Here is a 20736-nt window from a genome sequence, read left to right on the forward strand (position 1 = left end):
TGCCCCACCCCTCTTCTAGAGCGCACGAGGCAGGGCCTGCTTTCACAGGGTTCATCAGTTTCATTCGCCTCTCGCAAGATCACATACATATTGTTTGTGTAGAACTGGGCCAAAGTCAACGTTTTCTTAGAAAGATTTAATTGTAACCAGTTCTCATATCAAAGTAGTGGTCTTACAATTACAATGCACAAGTGGAAGTGAAAACAGAGCATCAAAAGGAGCAGGGACGAGGACGTTTCTCAGAAATCCCAATAAAAACTATCAGATCTGTCTGTTTTTGTGACATGAAAGAGAGACAAAACTGGAGAAATTGAAATAAGAATAACTCAAGAATAAAAAACAAATATTAAAGCGAAATGATTTTCAACTTTATTCAGCAATACAAAACACATCCTTAACAGACTGGATATAAATTATAAACATGAATTTAAATCATACGTTGAAGACATTTTTCAAATAATATTTCTCCTTTAATTATAATAGTTTCTGGTTGAAATTAATTTGCTTGGCTTATAAATCCAATTTAAATTGTCTTATCCTTGTTTATTTACATTCTAAACCTTTAAACAAAACAAATCTCACTGTAAATGAATGTGATTGAACTTGGCAATGGGTTATTTGAAAGCTGTATGATCTTTGCAATGATGGACAAAATGGTAGGTATAAATAACAAAAACACTTAAAATAGGCATTTAAAATAATTTGTATAAAAAAGCTATGTACAGTTCAGATGATAAATACCTTGTTACTGAAAGACAGTTGTCAATGCAATGCACATTTTTCCCTAACTGAGTGCCACTGTTACGCATGCATTGTACAGACAATGTACTTGTGAATATAAAATAAATGTATGTACAACAGGTAAAAATCACCACGAATAATACCAACAATTAAAAATATACAAAATGTTTTTAGAAATACTAAAAAATAAAGATAAGGTGCATTTACATATATCAAACACGTTCTCATATTAATCTGTCTTAACATTCAGTACAGAATGCTTAGCCATCCTGTTAAATGCTTTGTTTTACAAAACAAACGTTGGGTCGCAAATCTAAAGGGTTTATATTTGACTTATAATCTATTTATATGATCTTCAAGCACATTTTTGAACCCTTAATATTTAAAACGTCATATCATTGTAATATCTCTGCCACATTACATTTTTACAAAAATAACATTTTCCCAAAACTCTCCCTGTCAATAAAACAACTGGTTGAACCAGCGTTGCTATGTCGAGCTGCATTTTGAAAGCACCGCCAAAAGTGTTTATACTTTATAGCCTATAAATGACAAATTAAGCCGGAGTTAATGTCAAAAGAAATTAAACAGAGTACTTTTAGGAATTGGACATGTCCTAAAAGGAGATACCCAAAGCATCACAGATGACGCTGGTGAGAAGAACAGTCATGCCAGTGATGTACAGTACTACTTAAGAGCTTATTATCTCACACGAAGCTCTTAAAATCAACCCTCAGGGTTATTATACGTGACATCAAACAAAACAGGCTGCTTGACCCAAGGTCTGTTGTTTAACTTGGATTTAAACAGTATTACTGAGAATCACGCCCCACTGTCTATACAGCAACGAATCTTGTAAAATACAATTTTGAGAGTTACAGTTCTAGACACCCATTACACTTAGCCAGCAAATATAAACATTGTTAGACTAGTTTTGCTGACAAGGCTTAGTAAGAGTTGTGCCGATTAAAGCTATGCCTCTCCTCTGAATACCGTAAGCACCAATTATGTATTGACAGATCACAGTACAGTCCCCCTCAGTAAAGAGCCTATATTTCCAATAAATGATTTAATAAACAAAACAACTATGATAGTAATACAAAGTACAGACGTGGAAAAATAATTTATAAACATACAAAACATGCTGCCTTGCAACCCGTGATCCTATATGGCCCATATGTACAAAATGGGGGATGCAGGAATGTTGTGCAAATTCCCATGAGGGAGAGCGTCTCTGTGATGGGGCGTGTGCATTTTGCCTGTGTTTATTTGAACCAGTGCAGGTAATTTGAGTTCACAGCAGGAAAGCACATGTTGTTACTGCATGATCCTCCGTAGCTTGGAGGGCACATGGAACAAGGTACACCTACTTTGTATGGGGCCTCACCAATCCAGTTTCCCCTGTAAACAACAACAACATCATGCCGTTAGGTACGATACGCATAACACTGATATTCATTTGTTCATACACGGTTATGTTATATTTGTAGACTAAAGCCTGTTTGGGTAGAACGTTAACCAACTGATTTTGTGTCATGAAAAACAAGCTTTAAATCAATCTGGGTATACTAGTTCTAGGTCAGTATGACAGGTCTCCAGTTTAAAAATATCTGTCCAAACAGTAGCCTAACAACTTTCACAAGTGCATCGCCTTAGAAGATTAAAGAAAGGAGGTCATAAGTCACATGCTAGACAAGATTATGCTACTTTGATTCCGGAATTACAGGCAGAATTCCACATGCAAAGGAATGCAAGAGGTCGTCTAGGCCTTTGAACCAGAACACACAGTGAGTGTCCACATCAAAAATCTTTTTAACAGAGAAGTGTCAAGTTGCTACTTTAAGGTTTGAGCATCTGTGGTACAGATAAGTTGGTACGTAGACTTACTTTGGAGAATAGTTGCACACCAAGTATGTTGCCCTCTTCCATACAGAACCCCACACGTTCATATTATGGCATGTGTTGATGGCACATCCTATTTTATTTGAGGTTGCCCACACCATCTGGTAACAACAGCAATATGGTCAAAATGGATGCACATCTGAAAACGATCATACAGTTACAGAGTTGTTGCACCACGATGATCATCTCACCTGAGTATAATGGGTGCACATTGGTCCATAGCACTTCAGGGGGCATCTGGGATTGCAGTCTCGGGGGTATGGAAAAGAGTAGTCCTTCACTTCATCGTGCCAAGGCTTCACCAGCTGCAAAATGGATCTATACCTGCAAGCAATCCAGACATTGAAATCTGAAATCTTGTAAAAATTTAAAACAGTAAAACACAATAAAATCGAACGTCACCGCCCACAGACAGTAAATAAGTGTGAAAATACACACCTTCCTGTTCGGACTGAAAGATTCTGACCCAGAAATCGAAGAAGATTTTGAGGACCATGATCCCAAATACATGTGGAGGCCCACTGCTCCGCTGTCTTAGCAAGAGTGTCATCCCACACCTAAAACGGAAAATACGCTGCAATCAGATCCTTCGACAAATTCTTGCAATAAATCATTTTGTGAAGTCCTGATTTTATTAAGGGAACGTGTTGAGTTTAAAGAATCCAATGCAGAGATAATAAAGCCCATATGCCTTAAAAAACAATAGTGTTTGTTTCTGTAAATGTCTCATTGAAGGTATAACCTTTCCGCCTTAAGCCTTACAAAGATTCCATTGATTCACAAGTGACCCGAAGGAGCCTTAAACCAAGTTATTGACAAAACAATGAATGCTGTGTCAGCATTTCGTACTAGACTAGTGACCACAAAAGACCATTGAATCATTCCTCCCTTGATTACGGAAAGATGGATTACAAAATTCATGACACTCTCCCAAAATAATCCAACATTTGATTACATCAACATTTCTGATGGAGGTATTTCGGTGCACATTGATCTCTGCTGTTGAGGATCTTTTCTGGTGGTCCCTGCCAATTAAATCTGCCCAGCAGCTGCTGGTGCCAAAAGGACACGGAGACATTCGTCATTTTTGCACCCTGCGAGTTACAAGCGCGCAATTGCGCATTGATGTGTTCAGATACTGTACAACAGCAGCAGCGCGCTTTCCAGGCAAAACGCCAGACTGATTCAAAAATAAATATATAAACGCTACTGAACCCGGTGAACTGAAAAGCAAAAGTTCAGAATTCAAATTTTGAAAGTTTAAAAGCTAGAGACTTACCATATATTCCATGTTTGAGGCTGGGGGGAAGACTTTTCCTCTGACTTTATTATGATAATCGAGAATGGCAACCATGTCATTCTGGGAAATATAACGCTTCCTTCGGGTTTTGGCTAGATCCGCTGCCTCGGCGAGATATTTGGGAGGCGCGGACGCAGTATCAGTGAAATTCCTCGCTGGAGCAGATGAAGACAGACTGGGATGTAAGGCTGCCAGGGCACTTGCTCCACAGGATATACACAAGAGAAGAATGTCGATAGCCAAGCGGTTTGCACTCATGATTGACGTCTGATATGTGATAAACGGCGAAATTCCTTTTGTACAATGTGTGCCTGTAAAATGTAAATATTTTTTATTCAATATGCTAATGATGAAACCTCATTCTGCCAGTAATATAACCGTAGATTCTATGCAGTCAATATATGCTTATTGTTTAAATGAATAAGAACAAAAATGGTATATTAACCTTATTAACATATTTGGATTTCAGATAAATATAAATTAATATTGTAAATTGCAACATACGGAATATTTTTAGTGTTTATATGACATTTTACGCATATACAAGGAAATATACTAATGTAACATTAAACCAACTCAAAAGGTAGCAAATGGCTTTTTAAAACACAAGTTTACATACCTTCTGATAAATGTTTGAGCAGATATAAACACTTCTCTTCTTTGTCAGTGTGTAAATAGCAGCAGTTCTAATTCTCAGAGATCTCCCTCTCCCTTGTGAGGCGCGCTCTCGGTTTATATACGGCTGCGATGCCGGTTCAGGAAATGTTGCGGCTTTGAAGGTGCGCGGGGTTCCGCCCCGTCCGTCACCTGAAACGCGACATCATCGGAGACGTAATACTCTGTTTCTTGTATCAGTTTCCTGGCAGTCAGATCCAAGCAGGCTTAATCAAAACATCTGCTTTTAGTTTGCACCGCTGGCAAGAGTCGAAAAGAAAACAAGAGATAAGCGAGTGAATAATCTAGTGACCCCAAAATGCAATGAGCGGTTCGAGCCAAATATGAATGCGAACTATAGCACAGTTAATGCAACAGAAATGAAAAGTAGACTAACTTCTATCAGAAGAAAAACAGTCCTATTAATTTAGGCATACGTTTAAAAAACGTTTTGCAAAGACTGCTAAATCATCACAGTAAAATATGAAATTGAAATACAACAGAGTGGCTTAAACAGTCAAGGTATTATAACATTCAAGAATAATTGGAAAAAAGTTTTATGCACTTGGGCTATGTTCCAGGTATTCGCCACTTTAGTTTTTATGTCTTGTTTATGATAATTCATTAGCCTATATAGATTACATTTGTTTATTTTGAGTGTTGATAGAGTCCGGCCAATTCAGCGTGCCATAGAAGTTAGTAAGCCATGGGCAAAACCCCCTCAGCAGTATAATCATTTTCTTTGGCAGCTGGCGCACAAATTAAAGCAACGTGACGCAGAAGAAGCCCCCCAACCCCACCCATCTCCACAAAAGCTAGTGGCTGCCAAACTTTCTTGGAAGTGATGGAAGAGCAAGAATTGTGAGAAGATGAAGCAGTCATACATTTTGAAATCTAAACAATTTGATGGGGCATTTTCCGTTCAGTCTGCAAAGGGGTAAATGACAGGAAGTATCGTGTTGTGATAGGCTATACTTCAAGATGCTTCAGACTGTCAACACACTTTGTTGTTTGAAAATTAGGTCACACTTACTGTAGAGTTTGTATGCTTGACTTTACTTTCATTTTGTTTAATATTTTTATTGTACTTTCAGGAAAGTAAAAACTTTAAGTTAACTAAGCATTTCAGGTTGTTCTGCAACAGGTGCAGCAATATGTCAATAAAAAACATTCATTTTAACTTGCACATTTCAAGGAACATGTCAAAGTGTCATTTATCCCTAAAGCAGCATGAACAGTCAGACCTCCATCAAATTCTGCCAGTCCAAATTCTGCTCACTCTTAAGTGTAAATACATTAATAAACAGCCCTCACTATGACCTCATTGCACTTGTTCCTGGACGACATGTGTTTTAATACACCAGATGTTTGTGTCAACTCATTTAACAGTAGTTTCATTCGGTATTCATCCTTTGCATTGTTAAAACCAAACATCAATCGCAAGGATTTTACATTCAAAATGACTTGCAAACTGTATGAACAAACAAGTGTATGCACAACACAGAGCTAGCGCTAATGTTGAATAACACGTATAATACGTTCTTTATTTAAAATGGATGCCTCACATAGAATTTAAATTTAAATATAATTTACAGGAATATAACAATAAAAGGAGAAGTAATGGAGTCACTGATTTCACGATGTTTTTCTCCTCATGCAGAAATAATCAATGTCAATATTGTATTATGCTATCTTTTAACCCTAACCCAACATCTGAGACAGGTTGAAACTTTAATCTCCTTTTATTCACTTGAGCTTTGAAAGAGAAACATCCGATCAAATCAAACCTTTTTCCTTGGTCGTCGTTGGAAATTATGCAGAAATGTCGGAATAGAAAATATCACCAGTGGCGATTTCAGGTCACGTGTAGCACAATTTTCCCTAGCCATATACATTACCCAACCATCTTTCAAATCGTGATGTTAATCTATAACATCAACAGTCACCTCCGCCACAGGTAGTCATTTTCTCACAGTCAAACAAATCTTCACTTCTCATTTGCGAAGGAGAGACTGCAAGTAGAGGACTGTTACAAAGAAGCCCACCTTTTTCAGACAGAACATTTATTTACTTATTGCTATGTTCCAAGTTTCCCTTCACTCTCCCTCTCAGTGGCCTCGCGGAAGCCCCGCTGATGCCAACAGGGTTAGACGCAAAAGAGGCTACACATCATGGAGTTCATCAGAGTGCCTTTAGCCTGTCCATTCAGACACAGCTCACAGCTGTGAACTCCACCCCAGGCTTCGGTTTCTCCTCTGGCATTGAACAGCATGTCTAGGAAAATCACTTAGCAGTCATCAGTGTGTGAATGAAAACCGAAACACCATTGCTTTAGCAGAACTGGTTTGTCCTCGGGGGTTGGATTTGGGAGCTACGCATGAGCTTTGATTTCATTTGTGCAGTCACCAATAATTTGGTTTTATTTGTTGTCACTGAATAGGCCAAACTCAGGGATCTTTTCCAGTGTGGAAGTCATTTGTGTGTTTTATGCCTAAATGGCTTGTTTATTCTGAAAAGCACTTTCAGTTCTTATTGAGATGATATTTATAAAAACACAAGCACAAGTTTAAGGATGAGTTTCTAAATATAATAGCCTACTGGGTTAGCAAAATGTAATGTTCAATAACCTCAACCAACTGGGGTTATATAAACGTCATACATCATATATTTTTTTAATGCAACAATATCGCTTGAGTAGGAGTATGAAAGTGCTCTATATCAGTACTGTATGTCTGTGATTAAGCCAGAGGCACGAGGACGTAGGCCAAACACTATCACCCGACTTTGTACGACAAGTGATATTGCATTTATACAACAGTTCGACGGCATAGATCAATCACACACAACATTGACCCTCTGGTTTTTAAAGGAACTGGGGAACTAATTCTTCCCCCGTGAATTCCAGCCTTGCATGGAGTTAAAAAACCTCCGTAACTCTGGTACTAATCATAACAGAGAATGTGTTATTCCCATTGCGCTCTGGTACTTTTCCATTGCTTTTTCATGTAAACGTGCTTGTTTACAGTAGAGTGCATCTCAAGACCCAAGTTCCACACTTTAAGTTTTGTAACTATTTATGAGAGCTGCAAATTTTCACACTGTCTGTCCGTGGCCCCCTGTGGCAGATTTTGTGACATTTTATGAAATATAGAAATATATCATATATTTTATGCAATCAGACAAATAAGACCACCAACCAAAATAATGTTCTGGCATTGTATAACTGAATGTGCTTTTGGTTTCATTAAAATTCTAAGTTGAAGATCACAGGTCTTTATTTTGGGGGGGCACAAAGGGAGGCACCCTACACAAAAAGGGCCTTACAACGAAAACGTTTGAGAACCAGTGCTTTAAGAGACACTGCCAATGTTAGCGTGTTACTTTCAGTTTCACTTTCGTGAATCTGTCTGGTTTAGGAGTGATTACGAATGGTGAAGCGGTTCCTGTGGTGATACAGGTGCAGCCAATCAGATTCGAGAACCAGAGAGAACTGTTATATAAACCTCTTTATAAAACATATGCCACGGTGTATCTTTTTAATTGTTTGTCTTTACTCATGTATATCATAAGAGATTTCATTAAACATCCAGAGCTTTCACATAATGTTTTGGCCATGCTTGCCATGCTCAACCTTTGACTATATGCTGCTACATGGACATGAGACAATACATTTTTAATATGAAATCGTATTTATTAGTTTACAGTATGTTAGCATACAGTGGCATATAGTGGCAGTTGCAAACTGATTTTTGTGCAGGGTCTCAAACCCTTTGATCATGTTTCAGAACTAAACATTGGTCTAGATGTTTTCCCACCATGTTGTCTAGATACATGCTTTCACAGGGTCCTTTCTTGGTTTTAGAGCACACTGCCGGTTGCTCAATGATCCTATTGTCAGGTTTGACAAGTGCACAAGACAAAAGTCAGCTCCTAAACCAAGATCAAGTGCAAACAGTGTTGCACAAAGCCCAGTCCTACTGCAACCTTGGTGCAGTTAGAGGAATCCCCATAATTGCTTTAATCTGGACACTACTAAACCCCAGATTAAATATCTTTTACACATACTATATAGAAACAACACCTGTGCATATTACAATCTCTGTGAATCTTGTCTTGTGTGTGCATCCCACAAAAGTAAATACAACCGAGGTGTGGGAACAGGACCATGGTAGCAGACAGAGTTCATCTCAGAAATAGGTTGTATGTGCTACGGCACTGCGTCTATTTTTAACCTGCCACATTCCTTTGCAGCCAAAATATTCTCACTCATATATAAGACATTTATGGCCATCTTTGATGCCTGGACCTTATAAGCGTTATAAGCGTTGTGGCCACGCTAAGATATTTCACAAGAAGTTCAGATGTAAATGCCGCAGAAACAAGTAAACATGAAATGCTCTAAACTTGGCTAGTGGACATTGAGAATGTAACTAAACATCAGTCCAACATACACACAAATACAAACACACATTTACTGTAAACTGTATTTCACTGGAGACACTTGATAACACAACTTGATAACAGTTCCAAAAGTACTCTTTTATCTATATTAGTATACAGTATACAGTTTTGTCCAAAAGTGATGTCCTGGGAGGCATTTTTATACAATATTTGCTTTTAATGTTCCTTCAGGTTACATTAAAACATCAAAGTGTTGGTACAACTTTTAAAAGTTACATTGTTATTAGTGACATCTAGCGGTGAGGTGCGAATTGCGACCAATGGCCTGCTTAAATCAAGCTGTCTAGTTCAGTTTTTAAATCGCTGCGATTATTCAAAGGTATCGATTGTGTTTTTATACGCAGCGTGTCCGTGAAGCACGGCTCTGCTCGATCTAAAAGCAAAGCGAGTTTGAGTCGCTTATAATGTGCATTTGAAAAAGCAACATTATAAATATACTTTAATATCTTACAAATAAATATAGATAGAAAATGCTCATTCCAAAGTAATAAAACATAACGCTTCACTATGTAAGGTCTTTATACAACTCTGAAGACAAGTTATGTATATTTTATAACATTTCTATATATAGATCCTCTGCAAAAAAAATCCCACTGAAATAAAGCATGCTGTATATTGACTACAATTTCTTTGTTATTTATTCATTTATGAAGTAGGACATCACTTTTGGCCATTGCTGTATACGACCCTTCTTAAGGTATAAAATATTGTCTTAGACATTTGAACTGTTTATAGTATTAAAGCACATCTGGCCTTGGTGAGAGTAAAGGTGTGCATTGTGGCTCAGTGAAATTCGTTTCTTGGTTTTGCAGATCACTCTTGGTTGTGAAAATGCGGCTACAGAAGGCCACAGGCTGTCTAGACAGCAGATGAAAGATGACTTGCAGCTTTGGCAGTCGGCTGTTTTGGCCATGTTTCTGGCCAAGGTTCTTTACCTGTCATGGCTACATTAACGAGAATGTATCCAAATCAAATGCATTTGTGTAATTCTAATTTAGTGTTGTATGTCAGATATACAACACACTGACGTCTTACTTTGTTTGTTTTTCATTGGTCTTTTTTTACAGCTAAGACTCTACTGAGCTCCTCAGAACTAACTTTAGAAAACCTTTGTATCGAAAGCATTTTAGGAGATAGGAAAAGTGTGTTATATATGCTTTTGTATTGGTTTGTGGTGTTTTTTTGTCTAAATTAAACATATTTAAGTGTACAAAAGAAAGACTTATTGTTGAGTGCGAGAGAATTTATGTACTTTTTATGTATTTATTAATCGAGTGTGTGTTTTTACTGGAATTAGAACTAAAATTGTCATCAGCTCAATAGGATAAACTTAACGTTTAACTTAACGAGTTAACGTCATGTTGTAAACAACACAGTTGGAAACCACAAGATGTTCTAAGCGGCAGAGCAGATACATGCAGATTCTTCTCTGGTCTCCAAAATCAACCATAAATCTGTTTCCTAGAATTCCTAGAATCAAAATGTTTTTGGGAGATTTATGTTCTGCTGTATTTTTCATCATGAAGCTTCTGCAAAAATGGTCAAGTTTACAAACTGTACAGTACTTTGCTGTGGAGTTGCTGGTTTGGCTTGTTGGATCAGGATGGAGATGATGAGCTGGAATGAATATAAACGGAAATGGCTAGCCAGGTTTGCCAGATCTGTGTAACAAAAACAGCCCAATGGCCTATAAAATGTAGCCCAGTTTCCCAGGTACAAATTCTAAATTGCAAAATATGTAACTGTTATACGTACAATATTTTCTTGAATATCAATGAATAGTAGTAATCATAAATCATAAATAACTTTCTTCTTACCTTGAAAATTACCAACGGTGAACAAAGACCTTCCACATTCTATCTACATATGAATATAAAACTCACAGCAAGGGTTTAATAAAGATAAAATAATAAAAACAACGAAAAATAATTTAAGATTTGTGTGAAAAATACTGACTTGGCAACCATCTACATGAGCCTTTGTAGATTCATGGATTTAGGTTTTGATATTTAGTTTAGGTGGTAAACATTTTTTGGATATTAAGTTGATTCAGAATATGTAAAATGGATTTGACACCGTTATTGGCCCACTGCATAACCCCACCCCCTTCATTCCTGTCGATGTCAGACAAGATTTCGGTATCAGCCATGCGCTCCCAGTGTAAATTTGTACACTCCCTCGGGAAATAGTGAAGAATATATGGAAAAATGACACGCTGATTTCAGACAAAAAGGTATACAATATGTATTCCAGGGATACATTCATGATTTGAGATAACTGTAATACCTATATTTGCGTCCACTCCACACCAGCAGACGATAACTTTACGTTAATTCTCGCACAATACACAATACACTTCACATCACACTTCAAGGTTTATGAGATCATTATTTGTTTAAGATCGTGGTGGAAATGGTCTGTCACAATAATATATGTTAACTTGTACAATGGTTAATTTGAACTCAATATGACAGGTTCTGTGGTTTGTCAGTACATTGCCTTAGAAATGAGTGCTGTAGATCAACAGGTCTACCACCTCCACTCAGGTAATGCCTTAAGCCAGATTAAACTAAATAATGTCCATACATGTCCAGCTATGTCCAGTTAGATAAACAAGCCATAAACTTGAAATGGTTTTAGCTGGATTGACAGCAGTTACACTACATTAACTTTGATGATAATTCATAACCCTGACATTTTGTCATCATTTATTCACCCCCATGTTGTTCAAAATCTGTATATAACCTTTTCTTCTTCCTTCTTCCGAAAAAAGAAAGTCATGAAGGTTTGGAATGAAATGAGGGTGATGACAGAAGTTTTTCATTTTGTCACCTCCAGTTCTTGTAATGACAGATGTCCACTGTTACACTGCGTCCCTTTAATTGACTGTATTGGGCGTTTTCTTCTCAGAGGCTTTTTAAAGCATGCAGCCAATGTTAATGGCAACTGAAAATTCATCATAACTTCTGTGCTTTAGTTTGGCTTGCTCAACAAAGAATCTATTTTAATTTAATGATTTCTGTGTCTGTCAATCTGTCATCCATCAATCTAAATGTAACTGTGGTGTATGACCTCATCGCCTCTAAAAACACAGAGCATCACAGTCCCAGGCTTTCTTGATATATTATTATTGCTTTTTATTTGGAAGAAAGAGGATTAAGGGAATATCTTCTTTTGTTCAATTTCAAATAGGGTGGTTTGCTTTGAGGTCTTTCTATAATTTAAAACAAATTATACAAGTAGGCCATGATAGCTTCTTGTTTAAAAGAACAACGAAATCTTGGCTTAGAAACCCTGCTGGCCGTCATCCAGAGATGACCATGAGAATATTCCAGTCTGCCAGTCTTGGATTTATTCCCATCCACTAGCACCAAACACTGACCTCAGATTATGATGAAAAGAAATTTGCAATTTGCATAAACCTAATGCCTCTTAAGTACAAGTGGGAAAAAAGATTATGTCTCTATTTATGATAATTTCTATTTAATCACAAATTAACTCATAAATGACCAGTCGTGCTTTCATGCTAAATCTTAATTTAAACAGCCATACAAGTTTTTAAACATTATCTGATTTATAGCAATTACCACTTCCAAATTCAATATTGTAGTTCTGCTTAATGTTGGAGAATTACTCTTTGATGTTCCTAGTCTCACTTTTATTTCACCGTGTTTTCTACTCCGCTATTTCAAAGACACTGTGTTGAGCAGACCAAACAAACTTAGCCACTCCAGGTGCAAAATACGTCACCAGGCACCTTTGGTTAGACAGTGCTTAGTAATCCAAAGTTTTTATGTTTGGACAAAGTTTACAGACCATCAGACGCACAAATCTGCATCACCTCAGTCTTTGTTTTGACTGTAGCTCCACCATTGGTCACTTTCCTCCTCCATTTTGGCTCTTGTCCTATAGTGGGCAGATATACCAAAAATTAGCACAATATAGGCTTTATTCCTGGAATAAACTGGATGGAAATTGTACATTTATTTTAGCTCTGCTTATGAACTTACGCACGTGTATTTCGAGGATGTGTCTGGCGGTCACAGTCTCAGATAAGTTTAGGCTTCCAACGTCCCGAGCATGACATCATGTTAAAACACATCTGCATGGTGTTTGGGTCTTGCAGAAGCACTTTAGCAGAAGAATTATCTTTCATTGCATTCGACTGAAAATCGATAGTGCGTCACTGAGCTGAAAACATGTCACGCTGCCAGTCAGCTTTCAATGACTTGCTTGGCTCATCTTTTCAACGTTCAATCTCGTCATGTGGTTTTCCGCTAACAATAACCATGTGGCCACTGGTGCAATCCTCAAATTATATTTCTCTGCACCTTCAAAATATAAGCAGCGTGTGTCTGACAATCATATCATACAGTGGTTTTACAGACAGTCAATAATTCCATCACAATTACTCATCCCAACGGCATTATAAAAGTATGGTTTAATGTGCAACTCAAACCGTATTACTGTAGAATACATATGTCATCTTGATACGTGCTTAGATGAAAAATGTCGATCATGATAGGAGGAACCAAGATGCAAAACCTGTTTGGAAAGTTTGGACACTGTGCTGCTTACTAAAAACCCTCTTGGTCAAATATTAAGGCAGAAATGTATCTGTTGTTAAGAAGCCAATCCCATAATGCTTTGCAATAAATCCAAGAATGGCAAAAAATGTATTCCACCATGAGACTGTTTATTGTGCAGACATGCCTTGGAGTAACACCTCTTATGTGACAAATTTGTAAGTGCATTTGATTTTATCATATTAGTAAAATAATTATTAAGCTATTAGTGTCACACAAAAGGACAAAATGATAAGATATGTGTGTCATTAGGTTAAATGGTTGAACACTCACTCTGTGGTTGTATCCATTTGGTCACCTTTTACCCCAGATGTGTGGTTTTGGAGGAGGTTGAGACCCTGAAGTGTTCCTTTGTGCTGTTAGAATGGCGAACCTTTAACTGACCTGTGACCTTAGACATCACACAGTAGCAGAGTATATCCAGATGGTAACACTAAATGCACACAGTAGGTCACAGTTAATGTCTTGTTTTGTCCAGTTGTAGACCCTTTTTGATGAGAAACATAACCCACCTTTATACATTTGAATCCCAACACCTAAACATTAAGGACCTTAATTGGCAAAGGGACCTAAAAAACATCAACATCACAGCCATATCCCGAAATCACATTACCAGAGAGGGAACCGTGCTAGGCGAAATCTCTCTGAACTCTTTCCCATCATCAGATTAACTGCACTTTCTGTTGTAACTTGGAACTGGAGCCAGTAAAAGCAGACACCAGAACTCCAAACATGGTAAAAATGGTAGTAAACCAAAATATTTCATCAGTTAACAAAGATAAGAGAACCCAGTCAGAGTTTGGGAAACCTGTACTGTGATATAACAGTTTCTGCATCTTGATTTATTGTTAGAGCTTAAGATGACGTTTGGTGGTGACCTTTGGCTTTAATGACGAACAGATTTGTTCTTTGAAACCCTTAGTCATTAGATAAACAGCCTCAGTCATGCTTGAACTGAACCAGCAAAGATTTACCAATGAGAGAAGCAACACACAATATCACGACACGCAAGACTCTGCAATTCTTGCAACAATGCTGTTTTAACATCACTAAACTGATTTAAAAGGATGTGTTGATTTTCACAATATCAAATATACAGTATGACACCCAAGTTCTCCTATATGAAACAGGTTATTCAGGTGTGAAGAAACAGTTTTATAACTGTACTTGTGAATTTTTTTTTTCAAAACGCAGCCATTGTTGTGTAACATAATGCACCCGGACCTTTGGCTAAACTTCTGATGCATAAGACAAACTTTTCTGGAAACACTTCAGCATGTTCGAAGTCTTCATCTGATTGGTTGAATTTCACAGGATTTCTAGGACACATGCGTGTCGCGTTCTTTAATGGTCTGCCTGGAAACAACAAAGCCTTCTGATCTATGAAGTAAGCTGTCGTGTTTACAACGGTTGCTACAAGAATCCATCGTGATCGACTAAACGCTCAATTCTTCAAAGTATGCAAGGTTCATGGCATACACTTAAAATCACTGTTGTTTCTGTTAACTTTTGACACATTCGTGAATGTACATCGGTCTGTTACTGCGGGGACATTTCCACGCCTCTAAACATGACGCGGCACAAAACGAACCTGTTGGTCATATGGCCTCTTGGGCAGACCTTTCCAAAGAAACTGAAGGGCTGGCTAAGCAAGACTAACTTGAGTATAACCCAGTGGTTGGTTTTGTCCAATATTTACTCAACAATTGGTTGAAATAAGACAAGACAACTCAGAGTGTAGCATCCAGAATCTAGCATCCAAGTCTTTTTGTCAAAAGAACACTGCTATAGTGTAAATTGTAAAGTACACTGTTAGCGTGCATAAAATAGTATGCAATGAATGCTTGCAATACTTCACTCTAATAAAGTTGCATTTCTTTCAACCTATTGTTGGCTCAAATATGGACACACCCAACCTTTGGGTAAAACGAGTCTAGATGCCTACATTTGCCCAAGCATGGGGTTAAACAACCTAACATTTTAGGCCGAAACCACCCAGCATATTGTTGCTGTCCTTCTGAACCATCAGATCAAATTAGCTGCTTTTCAGAAAATGTAAAATCACTTAACTTTTTAAGTGATTAAAGGTGACAAGCACTTTTTAGTAGTTTTTATTGGTTCGATATTTGCGAAACCCAGTGACAAATATAAAGGATGACTAATAATATTGATTTATTGCGACAACAAAAAAATCTTGAAATATGGAGATACAAGGTTTCAAGAGAACAGCAGTGATATGTTAATTTATAATGCAGTTTATACCCAGGTTGGGTTTATCCGTACTTTACCGAGCCGTGGGTTAAAAACAACCAAGTCTACTGCTTAGTAATGGCAACTTTGATATTTGTCTTTGCAGATATATTTTTCTAGGTTCTATTCCACACATATAAATTCATCATAAAGAGACAATTTTAGTGGTCCTTTACTGGAATGCAATAAATCAGATGTACCTCTGATTCCACTATAAAACATGTTTTGTTGAAAATGGCACATGACATTGGCATATACTGTACATTGGAAACTGTAATCTTGTACTTAGTTTTTTTTTGTGTGTATGAAGAATTTCCTCTTAAAAATAACTGCTTAAATCATCTGAAGTCACAATGGTGATGTGATTTTTGGCTTTGTTTTGATAACATGCCATTTTTTAAATGAATGTCGCAGGGCAAATAATACATTTTAGATGGATGAGGGCAATAGATTCTGTAAACACTCTTAATTTCCTTACAGGGAAACATTATGCAATGAAACTATACCGTCATAGACCCATTGACCTGTAATTTGAAAAGCCTTCTTCTTTTAATGGCAACTGGCGATGAATAATAGGTGCCTGTTTGAAGATCTGCTTAGTTGGACTTCTGTACTGTATGTCTAACAGCAAAGGCTATCATATGTCCAACAGATTATCCAGCAAGGCTAACTCTTTTTCCCACAATTAAAAACTACCATTAAGTGATGGGGAGGGTTAATGTGCTAAGTGTTCATATACAGTAGAATCCATTATTTTATCGCTTATTGAACTCACAATCATTAATCTAGTTTTATTGAAATGAGCATGGAAAGAATGCCGTAGAAAGATCAATTTGGTTCGTCAAAGATGTCAAAAATATCTACTATAGCCTATACTGTAAAACACATGTATCCTTACAAATATACAATTAATTTCCTTTCTTGTCCAAACTTCACCTTTGCACGTCTAAAAAAAATGTATTGTCATTTTGTCAAGCATTAACTCAACAAACATGCATTTATTTTGTCTGGTTTTGTTTTGCAAAGTTTCACCACTGTTGAGAATTTGGTCATGTGCTTTTTAAGAAGTGAGTGTCAATGAATTGACCCTTGTCATCGAGAGACGGTCAGGGAAACGCACTCATGTTCCCCATCCATATGTTGAGGAAAACTGTGGGTGGTAGTGACGTAAAACCCACTGAAAGAACGTTCTATTAACCTCCCAAAAAACATTCCATTCATTCTAAGACCAATGACTTATTTTGAGGCATCGCAGACAGAAGTGAAGATTACTGTCATCGGCTTCATGATCAATAGCTTATAATTGATTATTCGATTAAAGTATACCATAATGACAGCCCTTCTTTGAAATATTTGCTTATATGAATAAAAGCCAATTGCCTTTTTTACTTCCCTGTAGCTCAGTTGGTAAAGCATCAGAATAGCAATGCAAAGGTACACAGACTGAGACAATTTATACTTTGAATGCATTGAAAATTGCTTTGAATAAAAAAAGCGTGAATGTGCTTAATGGACATTTTTCTACAGTACAGTCATTGAATGAAAGCTTTTTTTCTCCAAGTCTTGCCTATAAGTCATTCTCTTACCCAATGGGGAGTCTCTGTAGTTAATGATGATGAGAAAACCAGTTGTTCTCCCAAAGGAGTAGCCAAAGGATAATATGGCGGTGGATCTGTGCAGTCTTTACGGTTTATGTGTCAGGTATGTTCTTTACAAACCAACCTACGACTAAGCAGACGAATTTGAAAATTTCACTAGAATCCAAATCCTTTTGCTCCAAATTAATTTGGGCTCTTAGCGACACTTAAAAATGTCTGAATGTCATAGCATTAGGTTTAAGACTGTCAAGGCGATTGGCATCTGGCACAGATACGGTACCGGCAATGGATGGGAAGCCCAGACACATACAGTAGTCCATAGAGCATAGAAAATAACAAACCAAAACCCACTATTAGTGGTAACGGACAGACTTTTGACACATAAAGTTGATTTTAGATCAGTTCATGAAGGAAACATTTACTAGTTCCTGGTGGTACTGATTGACATCAATCCCAGAATGCAACACAACTGTTATTCTAGGGGAACCGGTGGTGCAGTGACGCAACCAGCCACAAAGACTTGCTCTAAAATGGCTGAAGCATAAAATTTTGGTTTCAATCATGCAGATACACAAATACACATGCTCTCAGGCAACACAGCATGAAGCGGTTCACAGTGATGAAAATACAGTGCAAAAGCAATGCACACGATTCTAAAGTCCAGTTAAAATGTTTGATTGAAATACAGGGTGTCACGGTGACATTTATTTCAATGTTGATGTTTGGGGAGGGTTGCAAGTGTTTCGATGATAAATGGATGGTGTTTAACCACTCAATGGGAAAAAATAAGCGTTACATTTTAATCTGTCTTTTGTCTGTGATAGCTCTTAAACAAAGCCAAATCTGCACTCCGCTGCAGTAAATGCATCTCTGTTGTCTGGATAATGTCACAGTATTTTTACAACTTCTTAAACAGATGAGTTTAACTTGACCTAAGCATGTTTCAAATGTCTGACAGGCTTTTTTAGTTTAAAATATAGTTCTGGGAGATAAGATCACACATAAACGTTCTCACTGGAAACGGTGCAGATTTTCAACTTGTGATCATCATGACATGAACCAAGCAAAGTTTATGGCAATTTGTTTTGCTTCATGGATGTCTTTAACAAGCCCTGTTAAAATCCTTTTCCAAACCGATATTTCCTTCTACTGTTTATGAAAATACAGTACAGTGCAGTGAAAAAAAATTATTTATATATTACTTACATATTTCTTTGGCTGAATGGTTTTATACTATCAAATAAGTGTCAAGTTAAAAAAGAGAAACCAGAAAAAAATCTTTATTAAATTACCTTTTTTGTGATTTTTTTGTAAGTATGGACACATTAAAGCGACTGTTTAAAGAACTGGCCCTTCACTCCTCAAATTTTCATTTTTGTTTGTTTTTCAGATTTGCACGCATGCAACGTCTGTATTAAAGAATGTGTCTTTTACAGCGAAAAGTGTCACAACTTTCGAATTGTAGTTCATATTTAATAGTCCACATGCCGTTCAGACAATAACAGTCTAGTAACCTGAAATCATAGCCATGCTATTTTCAGTAGACCTTATTATGCATGAGCTGTTCCTTTGGGTAATAGAAGTTTATTTTATCGTCCATATTTTGTCTATTTCCAAGGACATAATCTACTTATGATTTCAGTGGTCACCAAAGGAAATCCTTGACGTTGGGTCGGAGTCATCTAATAAGTGTAAGTAACAGGCTTCCTGTCATTAAACCTGTCAATATTCTACTAGTAAATGAATGTAATATAAGAATGTTGGTCTCATCTTTGATGACCCTTGCAGTTAGTGTATTAGTAAAGACAACTTATTTTAAATCGGAGGTCCAACAGTGTTTCTTGCATTCTGAATTCTTTACACTGTTAAACATGCTGGTTTCTCACACTTAACATGGTCAACTTGTCAAAAAACAAGTTGGACGTATCAAGTACTATTTCTGTGCTCGAACCACCCCCGCAGGGTTCGTATAGGTTTCGGAAAGTTTTTTTTTTACATAAAATTCCGTTATGTCACAACTTTTCTTAGTTCCTTATTCTTATAATGTTAATGTTATATAGACGGGGAATATAACGCTGGATTTGGAGATCGTTTGAAACTGATAGATGGAGCGGTTCCAGCGCTAAAAGAAGCCAGACTTGAACTGCACGCGTAAATTAAACTGTGTCAAATGTCTGTATTTTGTTGCCAATTGGCATGTACTTGCATTATGTTAACAACACAAATTTATAGTTAATCATATTAGTAATGCAGGGATAATGTGATGATGTATTGTGTGCTTGTGCTGTAGTTCCAACCAACCCCAGCCCCCGTCTGTACAGCTGTCTCTCTTTTATATACATTTTATCAAACTAAATACTCTATGAAGATACAAAGTATGCAGTATGTACTCAAGATTAATATGAGATTGGCAGAAACTGCGTGTGTTACCTCCGCTTTAATCATTATTTAATTTGAAAGACTAACATCTACATTGATTTGTGATAATATGCTATTTCTACTAAGATTGCATGATGGATCCTTTTCTCACGTCAGATATTCTCATTCTTTTTAGGAAATCTCGACCAGGCACAGTGAAGAGAATGAGGAGGCTATTCACAAACTCAAAGCTAATTTTTGGCTTCGGTCAGAAGGTCTTGTGCCAAATGCATGGCAGCATGGCATCGGTCCCTCTTGTTTATTACTAAAGGGAAGTGTAAACACCAAAACCTTCAAGCAGTAAATAAACAAGAGGGTACTGAGTTCATGTATTTTCCCACTGTGAATTAAATGAGCACAATAATATTTTCCATCCAAGTGTCACATGCTCTGGCGTGAGAGTGTTTGGCAATTTGAGTGGAAGAGAAATTTCTAATCTGTGTGTTTGTGTGTGGTTTTATATAGCCATGGGAAATAAGAGTGGATGAATTTGTTCATTGTAGACTAAAGGTTTTTTGTCAATGATTATAACTACATGGCCTGCAATTTAGAAAGCATTTACTGATTAATTTTCACATTTATCCCTTGACATCTACGATTTCAGTGGTGTATCTGTAGAACCTAGTCAGAATATTAGAACATATGCCATTAGATAGTTATCTGCACTGTATTAACCTCAAAGAGAGCTGAAGTGTTCTGGAATCCGTCTGCTTTTGCACTGCAGAAGCTTATCATCATTTGAGCAACTTCATTTGATTTGGGATCAGACAGGCAGCAGAGAGCTGTCTTTTTTGGCTTGGCTTTTGTGACTCGAATCCATTTTGAT

At 37.1% G+C, this 20736-nt stretch overlaps 1 protein-coding gene across 1 annotated transcript; it reads right to left on the reverse strand.

The window, feature by feature from the left end:
* Positions 1 to 389: 389 nt before the first annotated feature.
* pi15a (peptidase inhibitor 15a) lies at positions 390 to 4690 on the reverse strand. The gene is made up of 6 exons (XM_056738444.1): positions 4563 to 4690; positions 3923 to 4254; positions 3082 to 3200; positions 2835 to 2967; positions 2629 to 2744; positions 390 to 2142 (listed from the first exon to the last, which is right to left on the reverse strand). Exons 2-6 carry the CDS (start codon positions 4199 to 4201, stop codon positions 2007 to 2009), a joined length of 783 nt encoding a protein of 260 aa, XP_056594422.1. The 5' UTR covers positions 4202 to 4254; positions 4563 to 4690; the 3' UTR covers positions 390 to 2006.
* Between the last annotated feature and the right edge of the window lie 16046 nt (positions 4691 to 20736).

The sequence above is a fragment of the Triplophysa dalaica genome, chromosome 23, assembly GCF_015846415.1.
Source record: "Triplophysa dalaica isolate WHDGS20190420 chromosome 23, ASM1584641v1, whole genome shotgun sequence".
Taxonomy (NCBI): domain Eukaryota; kingdom Metazoa; phylum Chordata; class Actinopteri; order Cypriniformes; family Nemacheilidae; genus Triplophysa; species Triplophysa dalaica.

Coding starts and splice junctions, on each gene's coding strand:
- pi15a (XM_056738444.1), bottom strand. CDS start 4,201: ATGAGTGCAAACCGCTTGGCTATCGACATTCTTCTCTTGTGTATATCC. Junction 3,201..3,922: donor CCTCAAACATGGAATATATG/GTAAGTCTCTAG, acceptor TTTCCGTTTTAG/GTGTGGGATGACACTCTTGC. Junction 2,143..2,628: donor GTGTGCAACTATTCTCCAAA/GTAAGTCTACGT, acceptor TGTTGTTTACAG/GGGAAACTGGATTGGTGAGG.